This window comes from Kogia breviceps, chromosome 13 (assembly GCF_026419965.1).
Source record: "Kogia breviceps isolate mKogBre1 chromosome 13, mKogBre1 haplotype 1, whole genome shotgun sequence".
NCBI lineage: Eukaryota > Metazoa > Chordata > Mammalia > Artiodactyla > Physeteridae > Kogia > Kogia breviceps.
Window position 1 is genome coordinate 53,823,157 of NC_081322.1, and position 18,581 is coordinate 53,841,737.

Consider the following 18,581-nt stretch of genomic DNA (forward strand, 5'->3'; position numbering starts at 1 on the left):
AGTTTAGCTTAATCAATGTTTCCCAAATACAATTATAATGCAGACTAAGTTCAGAGGTTCAGTGTACACAGTTTCACATAGATCACACAGTGTATTTGAAATCTATTAAGAATTATGAGTGTCATAGTTTTTCCCTAGTACAAGTCCATAAGTTCAAACTTAAATGAAAATACCTCTTTATAAACTATTTAACTGTACTTCAAAGAATTATGAACTAGTTTTAGATTATTTATACTTCTGAAAATAACTAAAAACTATATAAGGAAGAGAAGGACACAGTAGTCAAAGCATCATCTTATGTATAAATATTAGAATATTATGATGAAATCTGTAGAATGTAATTGATTTATTCTCACATAAATTATTATGATGAAATCTGTAGAATGTAATTGATTTATTCTCACATAAATTCCTTGATTAATTAAAATCACAAAATATATATTTTCATATAAATTATTAGTCATAGATATGCTATCACAAAAGTATGCAAGTTATCTAAATACCTTATTTCTTATGATTTGTATAGTTAAAAATGAGGTCATTGCTTTATGATATTTAAAACTGAAATGATTTACTAAGTCAATATAAAAAGTCATTGAAAGAATCTCTTATTGTTTTTACATAAGCCAAGAGCCTAGGTGTTTATAAAATAGAAAGTATTTTTAATAAAAGAATGAATTATAAAATCATCTGAAGGAGTAAATTCACATCCCTAAGAGCCATTTCCAGTCTCCAAACTAGTTGAGGCAACATTATAGAATTAATGAAACTGACACCAACATGAAGGTAAGAAGACATAAACAAGCTGTGCTTAATCAGTTATATGTTAGGCACTATTATTAATGTGGACATTTTATAGTCTAGTCAGTCTTCTCTTAATTTGCTGTGGCTATAAAAACAATCTGCAAATGCTGTAAGATGAGTAACCAATGCCTTTATACTAGAGGGGATAAAAACTATGAAGCTTAGTGATAGCAAAGTGTTTTGATTCTCACTTATATTGAAGCTGATTTTATAAGGAAAAATGCCTAAGTAAATACTATATACTTAACTAGGAGTTTATATTTTTTCATATCCTTTCACATACGTTTTCTTGTTTGAACTCCACATCTTGTCAGACAGGCAGGTCAGGTATAATTAACTCTATTTTTTAGAGAAGAAATTTAGGCTCAGAACCTTGTCTAAGTCAACAAGTTGAAATTGGGATCCGTGCTCCTAGAGCTCTACTTTATATTTCAGAGACTAAAGTATCCACCTCAAAAAGAAGTTGACAGAAACATTTTATTGAATTCTAAAAGTCCAGGTAGTCCACAGAAGCCAAAATGAATTTGAAAACTTATTTAATGTGATTTAATGTGATTTTTCTTTTGAAAAACCAAAGGAAATAAATCCTTGATGAATTTTTTAACCTTAGTTTACTTATCTGAAATGTGAGGGTTTGAAGGATTTTCTTGATATATTTGTAAAAATATCTAATTTCTGATATTAGGAATTTGTCTCAAATTTAAAAGGAGAAATGATTTTGATTTCATTCTTGACAAAATTATTGCTAGTTCTGATTTCATCTATTTATTATAATAAATAATACATATTATAATATTATAATATATTAAAAGCCAAAGAGTGGGGGGAACAAAAATTAAAATTATTAGCACTATGAACTCTGACAGAAGGCCCAACATCACTTCAAATGCTTTTACTCTACTCTGCTGTAGCATTTTTCTCAAGCATATTCTAGAATGATATATTTATTGTATAGCTGCATTAAAAAAAAAGAAAATGCATTACTTATGGCATTATGGTTTATAACACTGAGATTTTAGACTTCTTGGGAGAATCAACTGCTGAAGTCAAAATATAAATGCAAGTAATTAACCTGGATTGCTGGCTTTTTGCTTTGTTTTAACATATTACTTTTCAAGCAGTAGAAATTGTTTTTGCATAAACAGAATTGTGTCACGTCTATTCTTTAAACTATGATCAGTCAGGTGGTGTTAAAACCACAAATCAAACAGAAAAAAATGTCTACCAATTGCCCTGGAAGATTTCCTTATTCCCAACAATCTTCAGCATTTCTCTTGATGTAACTAAGCAGTCTGTGGAGCTTTCCTGTTCTGAACTTACACTCAAAGTTTAGTTATACAAAAGAACAAAAACCCAGATTGCCACCTCACATTCTCCCTCGCACAGAAAAACATGCAAGGACAGTGAAAGAGAGCAATCGACTTAAAGGTTATTGTCGTCCGCCTGTCTGAATCCAGTGCTTTCCTCCTCATGTTGTTGTCTTTCTAAAGAAGATAATGTCAACCTTGTTCATTTTTTTTTACCTTGCTCCACTGCCTTGGTTGTTTTCTCTTCCTTCTTTCCAGGTACAGCTGCAAAGCAGAGATAAGGTTTAAATAAAATTCCACATGTAAATGCTGCTTCTGCTCAAAAAGGCATTTTGTAACTCATTCAATGCCAACATTTTCTTCTAAACAACCTATTTTAAAGCTTTTTCAATATTTCTCACTTCTCTAAAATCCAACTGAAACCTACTATTATAAATCTACTCTTAAAGAATTAGAGAAAAAAAATAATCCCTTGCCCTCTTCTTACTAGTCTTTGCACACTGTTTTCTATCTTATTCTTTTATACTCTGCTTTGATAAACAAGCTGTATGAAGAATTCCGCTTGACAGGATTATGATTAATCAACTTAGTACATTCCAGGTAATTGCTGGAGCCACTTAGCGTCTTGAAAATGTCAACTAGATGCTCCTTAAATTCAAGCTTAATGTTGCTTAATCAACTCAAAGGACAGTGTAGTCATGCTTGAGATTTGCGTAAATATTAAATGAAGTCATTCCAAATCACAAGTAACCAAAAAAGAAATAAGAATTATCACTTAGGCACTGTTTCCCATGAACTACTGAGATTTTACTACTCTCGCTGGAGTATTATCTGCTTACCTTGTTATACATCCAAGAAATAGAAATGATTCATACAAAATCAGTGTACTGAAATAACTAATTCAAGTAAGGATCTTCAGAGGACATTAGAAACTATTAGATAAAGGATGAATGGGGAATTGGATATTGCCGTCATACCCAGGTATCACTCCCAAGAGTTGCATGGGGAAAACTGCAACTTGGAAATGAAGAAATGTGATTGTCACCAACTTAACCCACTGAGGAAACTTAGAGCCACTCATTCACAATAGGACATCCAGACATTCTGTGCTTCCTCATGACATGCAGTGTGATGTACAACTGTATCACCTCTGAAGTATTCTTGCCAAAGCAGCCAACTGGAATCAAGTTAAGCCAAAGATTAAGCTTTCAGGTTAATCAAATATACGATATAGAAAACATATTAAATAATATTCTGAAGAAACAATTACATAAACCAAGTGTCTACAGAGTAAATGATCATGATTTTTTCAAAAAGTTAATGACATGAACTAGAGACAGAGCAAGGGAAAAAAATGACTTTTTTATATAAAACTTGCTAAATTCACTCAGTTGTAATAGTTCATCTGTATATTCTTTTGAATTTTTCAAGCAGAAAATTTCACCTGTGAATAGGTTTATTTTTTACTTTTTTATTCTTGTACTGATTAATTCTATTTCTCAACTTATTGCATTGGTTAGAACATCCAGTACAATGCATAACAGAAGTGCTGATAGCAGACATCCTTGTCTTGTTCCAATTTTCAGGGAGAAATCTTTCCATTTTTCTCCATTGAGTATAATATTTGCTAATGGTTTTTGTATATATCTTATCAGAATAGGGAAGTTTCTTTCTACTATAATCTGAAATATATCAAATGCATCTTCTATGATAAGTATAATTTCCCTTTATTCTATTATTCTGATTAATTGCATTGAATTTTGAAATTGCAGTCTAGAAATAAAACCAACTTGGTTCCATTTTGTCTTTCTTATAAAATATCAGACTAGATCTGCTAACATTTTGTTTTGATCTGTGCCCTTATGTTCATAAGAGAAGTTAACCTGTATGTTTCCTTTCTTTTTTGTTCCTTGCTAGGTTTTTGTATCAGGGTTATTCTACCTCCATAAAATGAGCTCCATAAAATTTTTCCTCTTTTTCTGTTCCTGGAAGGTTTGGTACAAGATTGGTGTTAATTGTTCCTTAAATGTTTGAAAAACATTCACCGGTGAAGCCATCTGGCTAGACTTTTCTTTGGTGAAAAATTATAATTAAAGCTTCAAAATGTCGGGCTTCTCTGGTGGCGCAGTGGTTGAGAGTCCGCCTTCCGATGCAGGGGACACGGGTTCGTGCCCTGGTCTGGAAGGATTCCACATGTCGCGGAGCAGCTGGGCCTGTGGGCCATGGCCGCTGAGCCTGCGAGTCTGGAGCCTGTGCTCCGCGACGGGAGAGGCCACAACAGTGAGAGGCCGGCGTACCACAAAAAAAAAAAAAAAAAAAAATCAAAATGTCAATTGTATTAAAATTTTCAAACTCACTGGGAAATATTTCTATTTTTTAATTATCTGTAGAATCTGTAATGATGACTCCTTTTAATTTTCTGATATTAATGTTTTGTGTTTTCTTTTTTTCTTAATAAGTTTACATAAGAGTCTATCAGTTTTATCAGTTTTTATAGAGAATCTAATTTGGATTTATTGCTTTTTCTATTGTACTATTTAATTTCTACTTTTTTAGCTTCTGCATTTACATTTTTTATTTCTCTTCTACTTTCTTTGGGTTTCATGAAAATTTTAACATAAATTAAAAATTATTTTCTTCCTAAATGTTTGCTTTTCAGCCTTTCTTCTTTTCTAATGAATATTTTTTTTTTTTTTTTTTTTTTTTTTTTTTGCGGTACACAGGCCTCTCACTGTTGTGGCCTCTCCCGTCGCGGAGCACAGGCTCCGGACGCGCAGGCTCAGCGGCCACGGCTCACGGGCCCAGCCGCTCCGCGGCATGTGGGATCTTCCCGGACCGGGGCACGAACCCACGTACCCCGCATCGGCAGGCGGATTCTCAACCACTGCGCCACCAGGGAAGCCCTCTAATGAATATTTTTAATGAGTATAAATTTCAGGTAAACACTGTTCAGCAGCATCTCAAGTTTCAATGTGATGTTTTCATCATAGATTAATTCAACATATTTCCAAAATTCCACTGTCATTTTTTCTTTGGCCCATGGGATAATCAGAAATGATTGCTTATATTTCTTACAGCATCTAGCATTGTTTCGGACCTAGCAAGTGATCGATATATATCTGCTTGGTGATTAAGTGTATTAATTGAAAAATGAGATATGATAATAAATATTCTGAGTTAGAGAGATCAGTTTTGGTATTAGTATATTTCCTGAAAGAGGAGAGATATTAGGTGTAGCCAATAAAACATGAAAAAGGCAAAGAAGCAGGAAAGCCTTGTGTGTGCCTAGAGGAAGTGAACAAGTGTAGCTGGAGCAGAGGGTTCCCATAGAACAGATATGAAATAATTTAAAAATAGAAGAGGTCAATTGCATAAGCCCCTGAATTCCAAACTAAAGAGTTAGACTTTATTATAATTACTTTAAGGAGCTAGTAAGGTGTGTGGTACATTAGTCTCCTCTATGAATGCTCTCTCTCAAATCATTGTGAAAATCAAGCACTGATAATTTTTAATTATAATAGAGCCCTGGGCATATAGCCTTATTCATAATTCTTTTATTCTGAAAACTCATTATGAATATTGTATAGGAAATATGTATTTTTCAATTATTTTGTTTTAATCTTCTGAAGAGTAAATATCTTTCAGAAAACATTGGATTGTGGCTTACACACAAAGACCAAGTTTTTCTTTTCCAGTGGTGAGTTAATAACTCCTTGCACTTATATTAAGTAGAGGAGGCTAGTCCCCTAAACCAGTTTTTTTTTTTTTATTCAGAAAAGGTCACTGAAAATACCAATTATCTATACAGAAAAGAAAACATTTTGTGTGAAATGACCCTTTCATTTCTGTTTCTGATATAAAATTTATCAAGCCTAATTTTATGGAGAGTAAGTATTAGGAATAAACAGTTCATCTAAGTAAGTGGATTTTCTAATTGCCTGTAATCGAAGGAAGACCTTAATCAAATTCTCCTTCTATGCTATAGGGTACCTGAAACCTCCTTTCACGATGGAAATAAGAAATTCCATTTGTTCTACATTTGGAGGTGTTTATTTTATTTTATTTTATTTTATTTTATTTTATTTTTTTTTTGATATGTGGGCCTGTCACTGTTGTGGCCTCTCCCATTGCGGAGCACAGGCTCCGGACGCGCAGGCTCAGCGGCCATGGCTCACGGGCCCAGCCGCTCCGCGGCATGTGGGATCTTCCCAGACCAGGGCACGAACCCGTGTCCCCTGCATCGGCAGGCGGATTCTCAACCACTGCGCCACCAGGGAAGCCCGGAGGTGTTTATTTTAGAAAAAAATGTAGATTTGTGCTGCACTCCTTCAGTGACCCCAACTAATATTAAGGAAGCAAAGTAGCTAACATTCTTATAATATAATGCCTGGATTATGGATAGCCCTGAGATAAACTGTAAGGTGGATAAAATGGTTTTCTATAATTCTAGGTTGTTGTTGTTGTTTTAAATTTCTTTATCACTGTTTAATTTACCTGCAAAGTTCCAGCTTATACCAAACTTCAATCTCACTTTTATTACAAGGATACCAAAAGATGCTTTCTCAAATTAAAATTATTGGTTTTAGTATTTATATCTTACTATAATATTATTGAGGTAACATTGGTTAATAACATAAGTTCCATATGTACAAGATTATATTTCTACTTCTATATACACTACAGTATGATTGCCAGCAAAAATTTAGTTTCTATCCATCACTATCTCTTTTATTCATTTCACCCTCTCCTGCCCCTTTCCACTACTCTGATCTCTGTATCTACATGTTGGGTTTTGCTTGGTTTGGTTTGTTCATTTATTCTGGTTTTCTGGGTTTTTTTTTTTATATTCTACATATGAGTGAAATCATAAGATACTTGTCTTTGTCTGACTTAATTCACTTAGCCTAATACTCTCAAGATCCATTGATGTCATAAATGGCAAGATTTCATTTTTTATGACTATTATTCCACTGTGTGTGTGTGTGTGTGTGTGTGTGTGTGTGTGTATACCATATCTTCTTTATCCACTCATCTCTTGATGGGGACTTAGGTTGTTTCCACATCTTGGCTATTGTAAATAATGCTGTGATGAATATAGGGGTGCATGTATCTTCAAATTGGTGTTTTCATATTCTATGTATAAATACCCAGAAGTGGGATAACTGGATCATAGGGTAGCACTAGTTTTCAATTTTTTGAGGAATCTCCATACTGTTTTCCATAGTGGCTACACAAAGTTACATTCCCATCAGCAGTGCATGAGGGTTGCCCTTTCTCCACATCCTCATCATCACTTGTTATTTCTTGCTTTTTTGATAACAGCCATTCTAACAGGCATGAGGTGATATCTCATTGGGGTTTTAATTTTAATTTTCCTAATAATTAGTGATGTTGAACATCTTTTCAAGTACCTGTTGGCCTTCTTTGGAAAATTTCTATTCAGCTCCTCTGACCATTTATTAACTGGGCTTTCTGGTTTTTTGTTGTTGAGGTGTATGAGTACTTTGTATTTTTTTGATATTAACCCCTAACTCAGTATATGATCTGCAAATATCTTCTCGTACTCAGTGGTAGGGCAGGTTGCATTTTCATTTTGTTGATGGTTTCCTTTGCTGTTCAGGAGCTTTCTAGTTTGATGAGTCCCATTTATTTGTTTTTTCTTTTGTTTCCCTTGCCTGAGGAGACACATCCTGAAAGATATCGCTATGACTGATGTCAAAGAGCATACTGCCTATATTTTCTTCTAAGAGTTTTATGGTTTTTGGTCTTACATTCAAGGCTTTAATCCACTTTGGGTTTATTCTTTTGTGGAAGGTATGAGGTACTGGTCTAGTTTCATTTTTTTGCATGAAAAATGGCTCTCCAGGTTTCTTTGCTCATTTTTTGTAAAAATTTCAACATATGTGTGGATTTATTTCTCAGCTCTCAATTACATTGCACTGAACTATGTATCTGTTTTTCTGCCCATACCATGGTGTTTTAATTACTATAACTTTGTAATAATAGTTTGAAACCAGTACATGTGATACCTCCAGGTTTATTCTTTTTTCTTAGGACTGCTTCTGCCATTCAGAATCTTTTGTAGTTCCATATACATTTTAGATTTTTTTTTGTTCTATCTCTGTGAAAAACATCCTTGGGATTTTGATTGGGATTGTACTGAATCTGTAAATTGATTTAGATAATATGGACATTTTAGCAATGTTCATTCTTCCAATCCATGAGCACAGAATATACTCACTTTTTTTGACTGTCACTTACTTGGAGTATCATCTTCCATCCCTTTACTTTAGCCTATGTTTATATTTAGAGCTGAGGTGAGTCTCCCAGAGGTGGGATATAGCTAGGTTTTGTTTTTTAATCCATCCATCCACTCTGTGTCTTTTGACTGGTGAATTCAATCCATTGACATTTAGGGTAATTATTTACAGAGGAGGACTTAGTTCTGCCATTTTATCTTTTGCTTTCTGGGTGCCCTCTTTTCCTTGTGTTTCTGTCTGCCATTTTGGTATGATGGTTTTCTATGATGTTTTGTATCTTCTCTGGATTTCTATCTTTGAGTTTGCTAATTCTCTCTTCCATATCATATTCTCTTTTCCCAATGCTTTCTAATGCATTCTTCATCTCATTTATTCAATTCTTCAGCTCCAGATTTATGTTTGGCTCTTTTTTTAGAGGTTCAATTACTTAAAGTATTCCTTCTGTTCATTAATTCTATTCCTAAGCTCACTGAACTGCCTTTCTGAGCTTTTTTGTAGTTCATTCAGTTTCTTCAATCAGTTAGATTGCAATATTCTGTGACTTTAAGTTTGGTTTCTGGAGAATTATCATTTTCTTCTTGTGATACTGTGTTACTGTGGTTCTTCATGGTGCTTGATGTGTTGTTCCTCTGCCAGTGCATTTGAAGTACAGAATATCATTCTTGTTTAGGTAAAGCTTTTTTTTTTTTTTTTTTTTAATTCTAAGGATTCAACAGGTTAGAAATTTGAAGGCTTTGTTTTGTTTTCCAGTAGGTGGCACTATAGAACAAGTTTTTGGTTTCTCTCACCTGTGCTGCCTCTGGTTTTATTTGAGAGTCAGCATTTTCTGCCCTCTACCACCTCTATCAGAGGTGTCACCCAGTGCCCTTATTACTGTTGCTTGTGCCTCTGGGGTAATTGGTACCTTGCTGCTGTTGGTATTGCTGGCACCACCACCTGGGGCATCAGGATGGTGGGTGCTTCTGCCACATATGGGCTCTCCTGATTTGCAGGCTCCAAGGGGTGGGTGGGGTGCAGTTGGAGTTGCAAGTGCCTCTATATCAGGTATTGTCAGATTTGTGGGCTTCACCACTGCAGGCAGGGAACAAGGGGCTGGAGTCATGGATGGCTCTGTGGCTGGAGGAACTGGGTCCCACTTATCTGTGGCCACGGGCATCACTACATTCAAGAGGCTAGAGTCCTGTGTATTGCTTCCCTTGCTGCTTTTGGGTTCTCTGGGGCTGCGGACTTTGCTGCCACAGCCAGAGGACCACGATTGCAGGGACTGCCTCCACTGTTTTCCCAGTTCTACCTCCTCGATGTGTTCCAGTCTATCCACCTTTAGATGTACAGATATGTGGAATTCTCTGGAATTCTGATGGGTTGGGCAGAGGCTTTTTGTTGAGTTGTTAGTTTCACAGGTTGTAGATTGAAGGGGAGAGACAAGGAAGCATCTTATCTGCTGTGATGCTGATATCGCTTGCTTCATTCTAGGCTCTTATTTCCCTATGTTTCCCTCAATTTTCCTTGAGGACTCAATTCTTTCTTTCCCCTTAACACCACTCAACATATGCCCATTAGTTATTATAGGGGCTTGCCTGGGTAGTGAGGCTTCCATGGAACTGGGGTACGTTAGAATTCTGGTAAAGAGTGGAGAGTGGGGCTTCCCTGGTGGCGCAGTGGTTGAGAGTCTGCCTGCCGATGCAGGGGACACGGGTTCGTGCCCCGGTCGGGAAGATCCCACATACCGTGGAGCGGCTGGGCCCATGAGCCATGCCTGCTGAGCCTGCGCGTCCGGAGCCTGTGCTCCGCAATGGGAGAGGCCACAACAGTGAGAAGGGTTGGAAGCCAGCCTGGAGCCTCTGTGCCATGACAGGGTCATGGAACAACAATCCAAGACAGCGCTGCAGGGCAGTGCTGCGCCCAGGAAGCTGACTACATCTCTTCTGAGCTGTTTTGTAATTTTGTGCTTCTGCCTTGAAAAAGTACATGGGGGATTTGCCCCCCCACACCGTCCCAAGCTTAACCGTGTAAAACATCCTCTTCCCCCTCCCAAACCAAAACCTACGAATTGGGACTTTATAACAACAGCCCCTGGCTGGTGGGAGAAAAAACAACCTGGAAAGGTAGGGTTGTTTCTATGGAAAACAGCAACAATAAAAAAACAATGGCCCTACATGGGAGTAATAAATGATTATGGGTATTGTTGGTTCTGGTATAAGGATAAATTAATCATACAGAGTTGACTGCCAACATTGGAATTGTTGACTTGTCCATTCAGATAAGGCTTCTTGCCCAGAAAAACACAGTGATAGATTAAATTGTGAAAAATATTGTAGATGATTTAGGGGATACATTATTAAAACCTGTCCATGCGGACCTCTGGGACACATAGGAAAGTTTAGGAAACTTTCTCCTTCATAGTTTCTTTTAATGGCTTGTTACATATTAGCTTGGCTTTGTTATTAGTATCGATTGAATCTACTCTAAGAAAAGACAATGATGTTTTGAGAACCTTTAGAATTATTTTAAAAGTACATATAGAAATATTAGGTACAATCTATTATGAATATTTTCTGAGGTTTTAGCTAAGCATCTGATGATGTAATCACTTAGGGTATATAAATCTGACTGTGAGAAAATAAAATATGAGACCATGCTTGCACATACACAGTGTTATTGATTTATTTAACCTCCCCTCGCCGACGCTGTCCATCCCTCGGGTATTCCTGGACCTGCAGGAGTTGGACTCCCGCAAGTGGCGCCCAAACAGGGACCCAAAGGGTAAGTGGTATATATATATAAAGGTGTCTCAGGACAGCTAGGATTTCCAACCCAGGTGCGGCCGACCCCCTTGTAGAGATAGACAAGGTAAGTGAAGGGTGGAATAATTAAGAATAAAGAAAAATGGGACATACAGCATCTAAGGAAAGACAGTTATTTATTGATATTATTAAACATATGTTGTCAGTAAGAGGTATTAAAGTAACTAATAATCAGTTAACTAATTTCTTTAGTTTTATACAAGAGCAATGCCCTTGGTTTCCAGAAGAAGGCACAGTTAATCTGGAAACATGGATTAAATTTGGAGATCAACTTAAAACTTATTATACTCTACATGGGCCAGAGAAGGTCCCAGTAGATACCTTTGCCTTATGGAATCTCATAAGGGATGTATTAGATCCTGTTCAAGAAGAAATAAAATTCCCTTTACCCCTCCTCCAGGAGAAACTACACCTTTGTTGCCATCCAAAACTTCAGATAAAGTTTTAGCTGCTGCCTTTAGTCAAAAATGTGCCTTAAAGGCTAATAATAATGATGATAATGATATATTGCCTCCTGAAGGTCAGGCTGATTTAGATGAAGCTGCAGCAGCCTATCATAGGGATCAAGACCCCTGGGGCTTTCTTGCTGTAGACAGGTTGCCTCCTCCTATTGATCCTAAAACATTGCCACCACCTCCAAAACCTATTTATCCCTCTTTGACACAATACAGACATGAGTTGCCCTTGAGGCCCACCCCTCCTCCAAACAAATTAGAAGACACATATCATCACAAACCTAAATTTCCCTCACGTAGAGCACCATCTATTGAAGATCCTGAATTGGCTGCTTGTTTCCCTGTGGTATTTGAAGGAGAAATTCATGATGAGGTTAAATGGGAACCCCTCCCTCATAAAATTATAAAGGAATTAAAAGTAGCCTGTGCAGATTATGGGCCTTTGGCACCATATACTCTTACATTATTGGATGCTCTAGCTAATAGCTGGATGACTATTTATGATTGGACACAAGTGGCTAAAGCCTGCCTCTCTGGAGGTCAATATCTCCTTTGGAGAACTGAATATGAAGATCTGGCTAAAAAACAAACAGCCATAAATTTAAAAAAGGAAACCACATATCATGTTAGATATGCTAATAGGAACAGGAGATTATGATACAGCACAAAGTCAAATGTATTTAGAAAAAGAAATATTATTGCAAATAACTGCATGTGCTGTAAATGCCTGGAAGGCTATTCCTTTAACATCTGGCAAAGCAACCACACTGGGTGAAATTAAGCAAAAACCTGATGAGGCATATGAGGATTTTGTCTCACGGCTGCTACAGGCTGTTAAAGAGTTATTAGTAATGAGGAAGCAGCTGATATGCTATCTAAACAATTGGCTTTTGAAAATGCGGACAGTACCTGTCAAGTTTTGTTAAGACCAATTACAGATATTACAACAATCCAATGAAGACTGGCAAATAGCTTTAAGTTCCTATACTGGACAGATTTTATTCCATGTACCCAAACATCCCCTGATTCAATTTTTTGCTAAACATCCTGTTATATTTCCAAAATATTATACAGATAAGCCTACTCCGGGAGCGATGTTGATATTTACGGATGGATCATCTAATGGAAAAGCTGCTATATTGATTAATAAAACTTCTAAGGTAATACAGACTCAAGAAACTTCTGCTCAGAGAGCAGAGCTAATACCAATAATGCAAAATCACACTTTTAATTTATATTCTGAGTCTCAGTATGTGGTCAGACTGTTTCCTCATATAGAAACCGCAGTCCTGCCAGAACAAAGGACAACAATTTCTGACCTTTTAAACCAGCTATAAAAACAGATCTGGGCTCGCTCCCTCCCGTATTATATTGGTCACCTGCGAGCTCACTCTAATTTGCCTGGAGCTATACATGAAGGTAACAATAAGGCTGATGAGTTAACTAAGTCTGCGATTTATTCTTGTATAGAGGAGGCGAAAGCTTCTCATGATTTGCATCATCAAAATTCCTCTGCCCTCCGGCATCAATTTCACTTATCTCGAGAAGTAGCAAGATCAATAGTAAAAAATTGCCCACACTGTCCTTCTCATCAACCTGTTTTGCCTATGGCAGTTAACCCTCGTGGGTTACTGCCCAATATGTTGTGGCAAAAGGATGTGACTCACATCTCAACTTTTGGGAAACTTTCTTATGTTCATGTTTCTGTAGATACTTATTCTCATGTAATATTAGCCTCTGCTAGAACTGGAGACGCTTCTAAGGATGTAATGCAACAATCTGTTTTTGTTTTGCCTTTCTGGGAATCCCCAAAGCCTTAAAGACAGATAATGCTCCACCTTATGTTTCAAAACCTTTTAAAGAGTTCTGTCAAAAATTTCATCTCTCTCATTCCACTGGCATCCCTTATAATCCCCAGGGACAAGCCATAGGTGGAAAGGGCTCATCAAACCCTAAAGACACAAATACAAAAATTACAACAAGGAGAATTTAAACACAGTTCTCCACATCATATTCTCCAACATGCCCTATTTGTTCTTAATAATTTAAATATGGATTCTCAAGGAAATACTGCTATGTTAAGACATTGGAATCCTGATATAAATAAACCCAAACCCATGGTAAAATGGAAAGATTTACTCACAGGACAATGGAAAGGACCTGACGTTTTACTAACTTGTGGAAGAGGGTATGCTTGCATATTTCCACAGGACGCAGATTCACCTTTGTGGGTGCCACACCGTCTCATCAGACATGTCGGGGCCTCCACCCCCACCCCTATACTTTCCAGTCAAGCGCAAGTCGCCACCTCCGGAGACATCAGCTGTGAGACCGCTGTCTCAGCAGATGAAGAACCTCAGCCTGACAGAATGCCCGCAGCCGTCTCCGCGTAAACGCCGTGCCAATTCAACTCGCGCCGCTGAACCACCGACATGGGGACAAATTAAACACCTCACCCAAGAAGCAGAGAAGATAATCACGGGTCAAGGAGCCATGGTGACACCTACTAATCTCTTTGTTGCTATGCTTGCTGTTCTGGCCCGCCAGGATAGACATTTCTATCTCCTGTACTTCTCAATATATTCATGACTGGAGGATTCCAGACCCTTCTGTAGATTATAGAAAGTACTTACAACATGCAAATGTACAATATACCTGGAATGAATCCTTTATTCCTCCTCCTACTCGCATTAATAGATGGCATAATAGTGCTTGGGTTCCTCCTATCCTAACCCTATCTTATAATGGTTCTATATATGTTCAACCTTATCTCCGGAAGGCTATTGCGGCTACCTACCCTATAATGTTACATAGACAGTCAAAAACTGACATGTATACTGTACAAGCCTGTATTGCTGTGCCATATGTTTTCTTAATTTCCAATGATTCTCTAAAGCTTAATATATTTCAAAATGGAACTGAATTTTGGTCAGTATGTTATGATTGTATATTAACTAGTTGTGTACATCCTGATCTTAAAGTACAAGTTTTGATGATGATTTTTAAAGCACCCGCCATACATAATGCTTCCAGTTAAATTATTAGGTGTACGGTATGATGATTATAGATTACAAGTCATTAAAGAAACACAATTGTTACTGCGCGTCAAAAAATTTGTTGCTACTCTAATTTTAGGCATATCCGCTTTGATGACTGTAATTACCTCCTTTTCCCTTTCAACTATTGCTTTGACTCAACAAGTACATACCGCTCACCATGTAAATGAACTTTCTAAAAATGTCTCTCTAGCTCTTGCTACGCAGGAATCAATAGATAGAAAGTTAGAAGCGAAAGTAGATGTCTTGGAGGAAGCAATTTTACATATAGGACAGGAACTTATGAATCTTAAAGTAAGACTAGCAGATGCCGTAAGGAATATAGATGGATTTGTGTTACCCCATTAAAAGTTAATAAGTCCTTATACTCTTGGGAACAAATACAAACTCATATATTAGGTGTCTGGAATCATTCAGATTTAAGTCTAGATCTAGAAAAGTTACATCTAGAAATACATGATATTGGCAATGCTCAACTGGATGATTCCCCTGCAGAAGCTGCACAATCCTTTTTTGATAGCATTAAATCCTTTGTATCTCAAAAAACCTTACTTTATCTATAAACATAGGCATAACAGCTGCTATAATATTAATTCTGTTTTTTCTCCTTCCGGTCATCTTCAAGATCTTAAGTAAAAGTATCCATCAAGTCTCCACTGAATTACACAGCGAGCTTTTAAAAAATAAAAAAGGGGGAGATGTTGGAAGCCAACCTGGAGCCTCTGTGCCATGACAGGGTCATGGAACAACAATCCAAGACAGCGCTGCAGGGCAGTGCTGTGCCCAGGAAGCTGACTACATCTCTTCTGAGCTGTTTTGTAATTTTGTGCTTCTGCCTTGAAAAAGTACATGGGGGATTTGCCCCCCCCACCATCCCAAGCTTAACCATGTAAAACATCCTCTTCCCCCTCCCAAGCCAAAACCTACGAATTGGGACTTTATAACAACAGCCCCTGGCTGGTGGGAGAAAAAACAAACAACCTGGTAATGTAGGGTTGTTTCTATGGAAAACACCAATAATAAAAAAACAATGACCCTACATGGGAGTAATAAATGATTATGGGTATTGTTGGTTCTGGTATAAGGATAAATTAATCATACAGAGTTGACTGCCAACATTGGAATTGTTGACTTGTCCATTCAGACAAGGCTTCTTGCCCAGAAAAACACAGTGATAGATTAAATTGTGAAAAATATTGTAGATGATTTAGAGGATACATTATTAAAACCTGTCCATACGGACCTCTGGGACACATAGGAAAGTTTAGGAAACTTTCTCCTTCATAGTTTCTTTTAATGGCTTGTTACATATTAGCTTGGCTTTGTTATTAGTATCAATTGAATCTACTCTAAGAAAAGACAATGATGTTTTGAGAACCTTTAGAATTATTTTAAAAGTACATATAGAAATATTAGGTACAATCTATTATGAATATTTTCTGAGGTTTTAGCTAAGCATCTGATGATGTAATCACTTAGGGTATATAAATCTGACTGTGAGAAAATAAAATATGAGACCATGCTTGCACATACACAGTGTTATTGATTTATTTAACCTCCCCTCGCCGACGCTGTCCATCCCTCGGGTATTCCTGGACCTGCAGGAGCTGGACTCCCGCAGAGAGGCCCGCGTACCGGGAAAAAAAAAAAAAAAGTGTGGAGAGTGGTATATACATCTATAGGATTAGCATGATAAACTATTATTTCCAAGGATGTAAGAATGTAATGTTACCTGCCCAAGGGTTATTGCCTGGAGATGTCAATGACTGAAACAATGGAATAAATCACTGATTGTGGAAGATGAAGTCTTAAATCTTGGATACATATTCAGGTGGAGAGACAGGGAAGAGAGGCTTCTCAGCACTTCTCAGACAATGCTAACAACTCAGTCTATTCAGAAGGCTATCCTTTCCGCCTATCATTTTCCCTGAATCTTACTTCTAGTAAATTTGGAATTATAAACAATATGGTATTATTGTAGCATACAAAATATCTGAAGATGAAACTGGAAAAGGATATAGGAGCCAGATCTTGGAGGACTCTTCCAACATTTTAACAAGTTTGGACTTTATTTTATAAAACACTGAGAAAAAAATAGAGTTTTAAATTAAGTGTGGTTTATTCAGTTTTATGACTTTGATAATTTATGTTGAGGGGGTTCTGCTAGGATGAATATTAGTGAAATAAAAATAAAGATGTGAGGACAGTGTTTAGATCACTACAGTGGTTCAAGAAAAAGATAATGAAGACTTGAATTAACATGAAAGTCATAGTTATGAATAGGAGGAAGTAAACTCAAGAAATATTTAGGAAACAAAATCAGCACAACTTGAAGATTCTTTGAATAATCACCTGAAGGCTAGAAAGAGAAAATTAATCACCCTCAGATTTCTAGAGAAGTGGAGGGTGGATTGTGGTTTCACCAATGATAATTAATAGCAAGCTGGGAAAAGGAAATGAAGAGTATAAGTTAAGACACATTGAATTTAAAGGTGTTTATTTGACATTTGAATATACAAGCCTGAAATTTTCAGGGAAAAGCTCTTCGCCAGAGAAGTCCTGAAATGAAGACATAGAATTGGAGATCTTCAGGATAAAAGGCAGAGTTTCAACCTTGAGAGTGTACATATCTCACAAAGAGAGGGTATAGAATGAGAAGTTCAGAGGATTAATGATGGAATCTGGGGGACACCAATAATTAAGGGGAAGCAAAGAAAAAAAACACACAAAGAAGTCAGAAATAAACCTCAGAGAATATGGTGAGAACTAGGAGACTGGTGTCATGCTCACCCAACAGTAGAGAAGCTTACAGAAAAGACAAAGTGGTAAATGCCACTGAGACATCTAATAATGTGAGGACTGGAATGGTTCCATTGGTTCAGCAATGATAATGTCTTCAGCATTAGCCATATTATCAGAAGCACAGTAGAAACAGAAGCCTCATCTTTGTGGGAGATAAGAAGCAGTGTTAACACTCCAACAACCAGAAGTCTGGCTAAGGTACAGAGGAGAGAAAATAGTAGAGAGAGATATGGGAATCTAGAAAAAAGTAATTTTAAACTGAGAATAATATTTCCAAAATGAGGAATAAAGTCAATAAGGAGAAAGAACATAATGCCACAAAATAGCATGGATGACTGATCAAGAAGGACCCAAGTGAAGAGACTAGTCTTGAAGAGGAGGATAAACATTTTACCTCGGAGATTAACATAGAAATGGACTAAACAAGAACCTCAAGCTACTATCCTATTTATCGTTTTATTCCTAACCAATATTCTTCAGCACCAGTGCCTGTATCTCTCACTTCGTCATCCCTCAATCAATTTGTCATCATTTAGCTTTTAGTTGTGACACTCTCCCAAAAATTCTCTTTTGAAAATCGTTAATAATTATCTAGCTGACAAACCCAATGACTTGGTGACAACCACCTTGTCATTGAAAGGGTTTATTTTCCTTGGTTACTATGAAATTATAACAGTTACATTTTTTTAACCTCTGATCTTTCTAGTCACTATTTTCTGCTTATTCTCTTTGACTCTCCTTGCTTTTCTTCCTGCAAATGTTCTCTAGCATTCCATCGCAGACCCGTCCTCTCTCGAGAACATCTCTTCATGAAAAGCTCATGGATTCTTACTGTTTCCATCATTAACCCATGCAGAGGACACCCACAGATATATCTCCAGTTTTGTCACTCTCTGGAGCTCTAGTTTGACATTTAGAGTCACCTACTTGCTACTTGCATGTGCCACAGTACTATAATTTAAATATGTCTAAAATTAATCTTGCCTTCTCTCACCAAACTATTTTTATCTTTCTTCTTCATTTTTATGATAAATACCAACAATATTCTTCTAGCACCCAGTCTGAAAACGTATTATTGTCATTAAATAATTTG

At 36.8% G+C, this 18,581-nt stretch overlaps 1 protein-coding gene across 17 annotated transcripts in view; it reads right to left on the reverse strand.

The window, feature by feature from the left end:
* The window catches only part of TRDN (triadin), a 502,784-nt gene that overhangs the window by 219,480 nt on the left and 264,723 nt on the right, over positions 1-18,581 (reverse strand). For 14 of the 17 annotated variants that reach the window (XM_067010670.1, XM_067010684.1, XM_067010683.1 and 11 more), the window contains one exon: positions 2,328-2,375. The exons of the other annotated variants lie outside the window; for them this stretch is intronic. In XM_067010670.1, the coding sequence (XP_066866771.1) occupies positions 2,328-2,375 (48 nt within the window). The remainder of the gene's footprint in view (positions 1-2,327; positions 2,376-18,581) is intronic. 17 annotated transcript variants of the gene reach the window in all.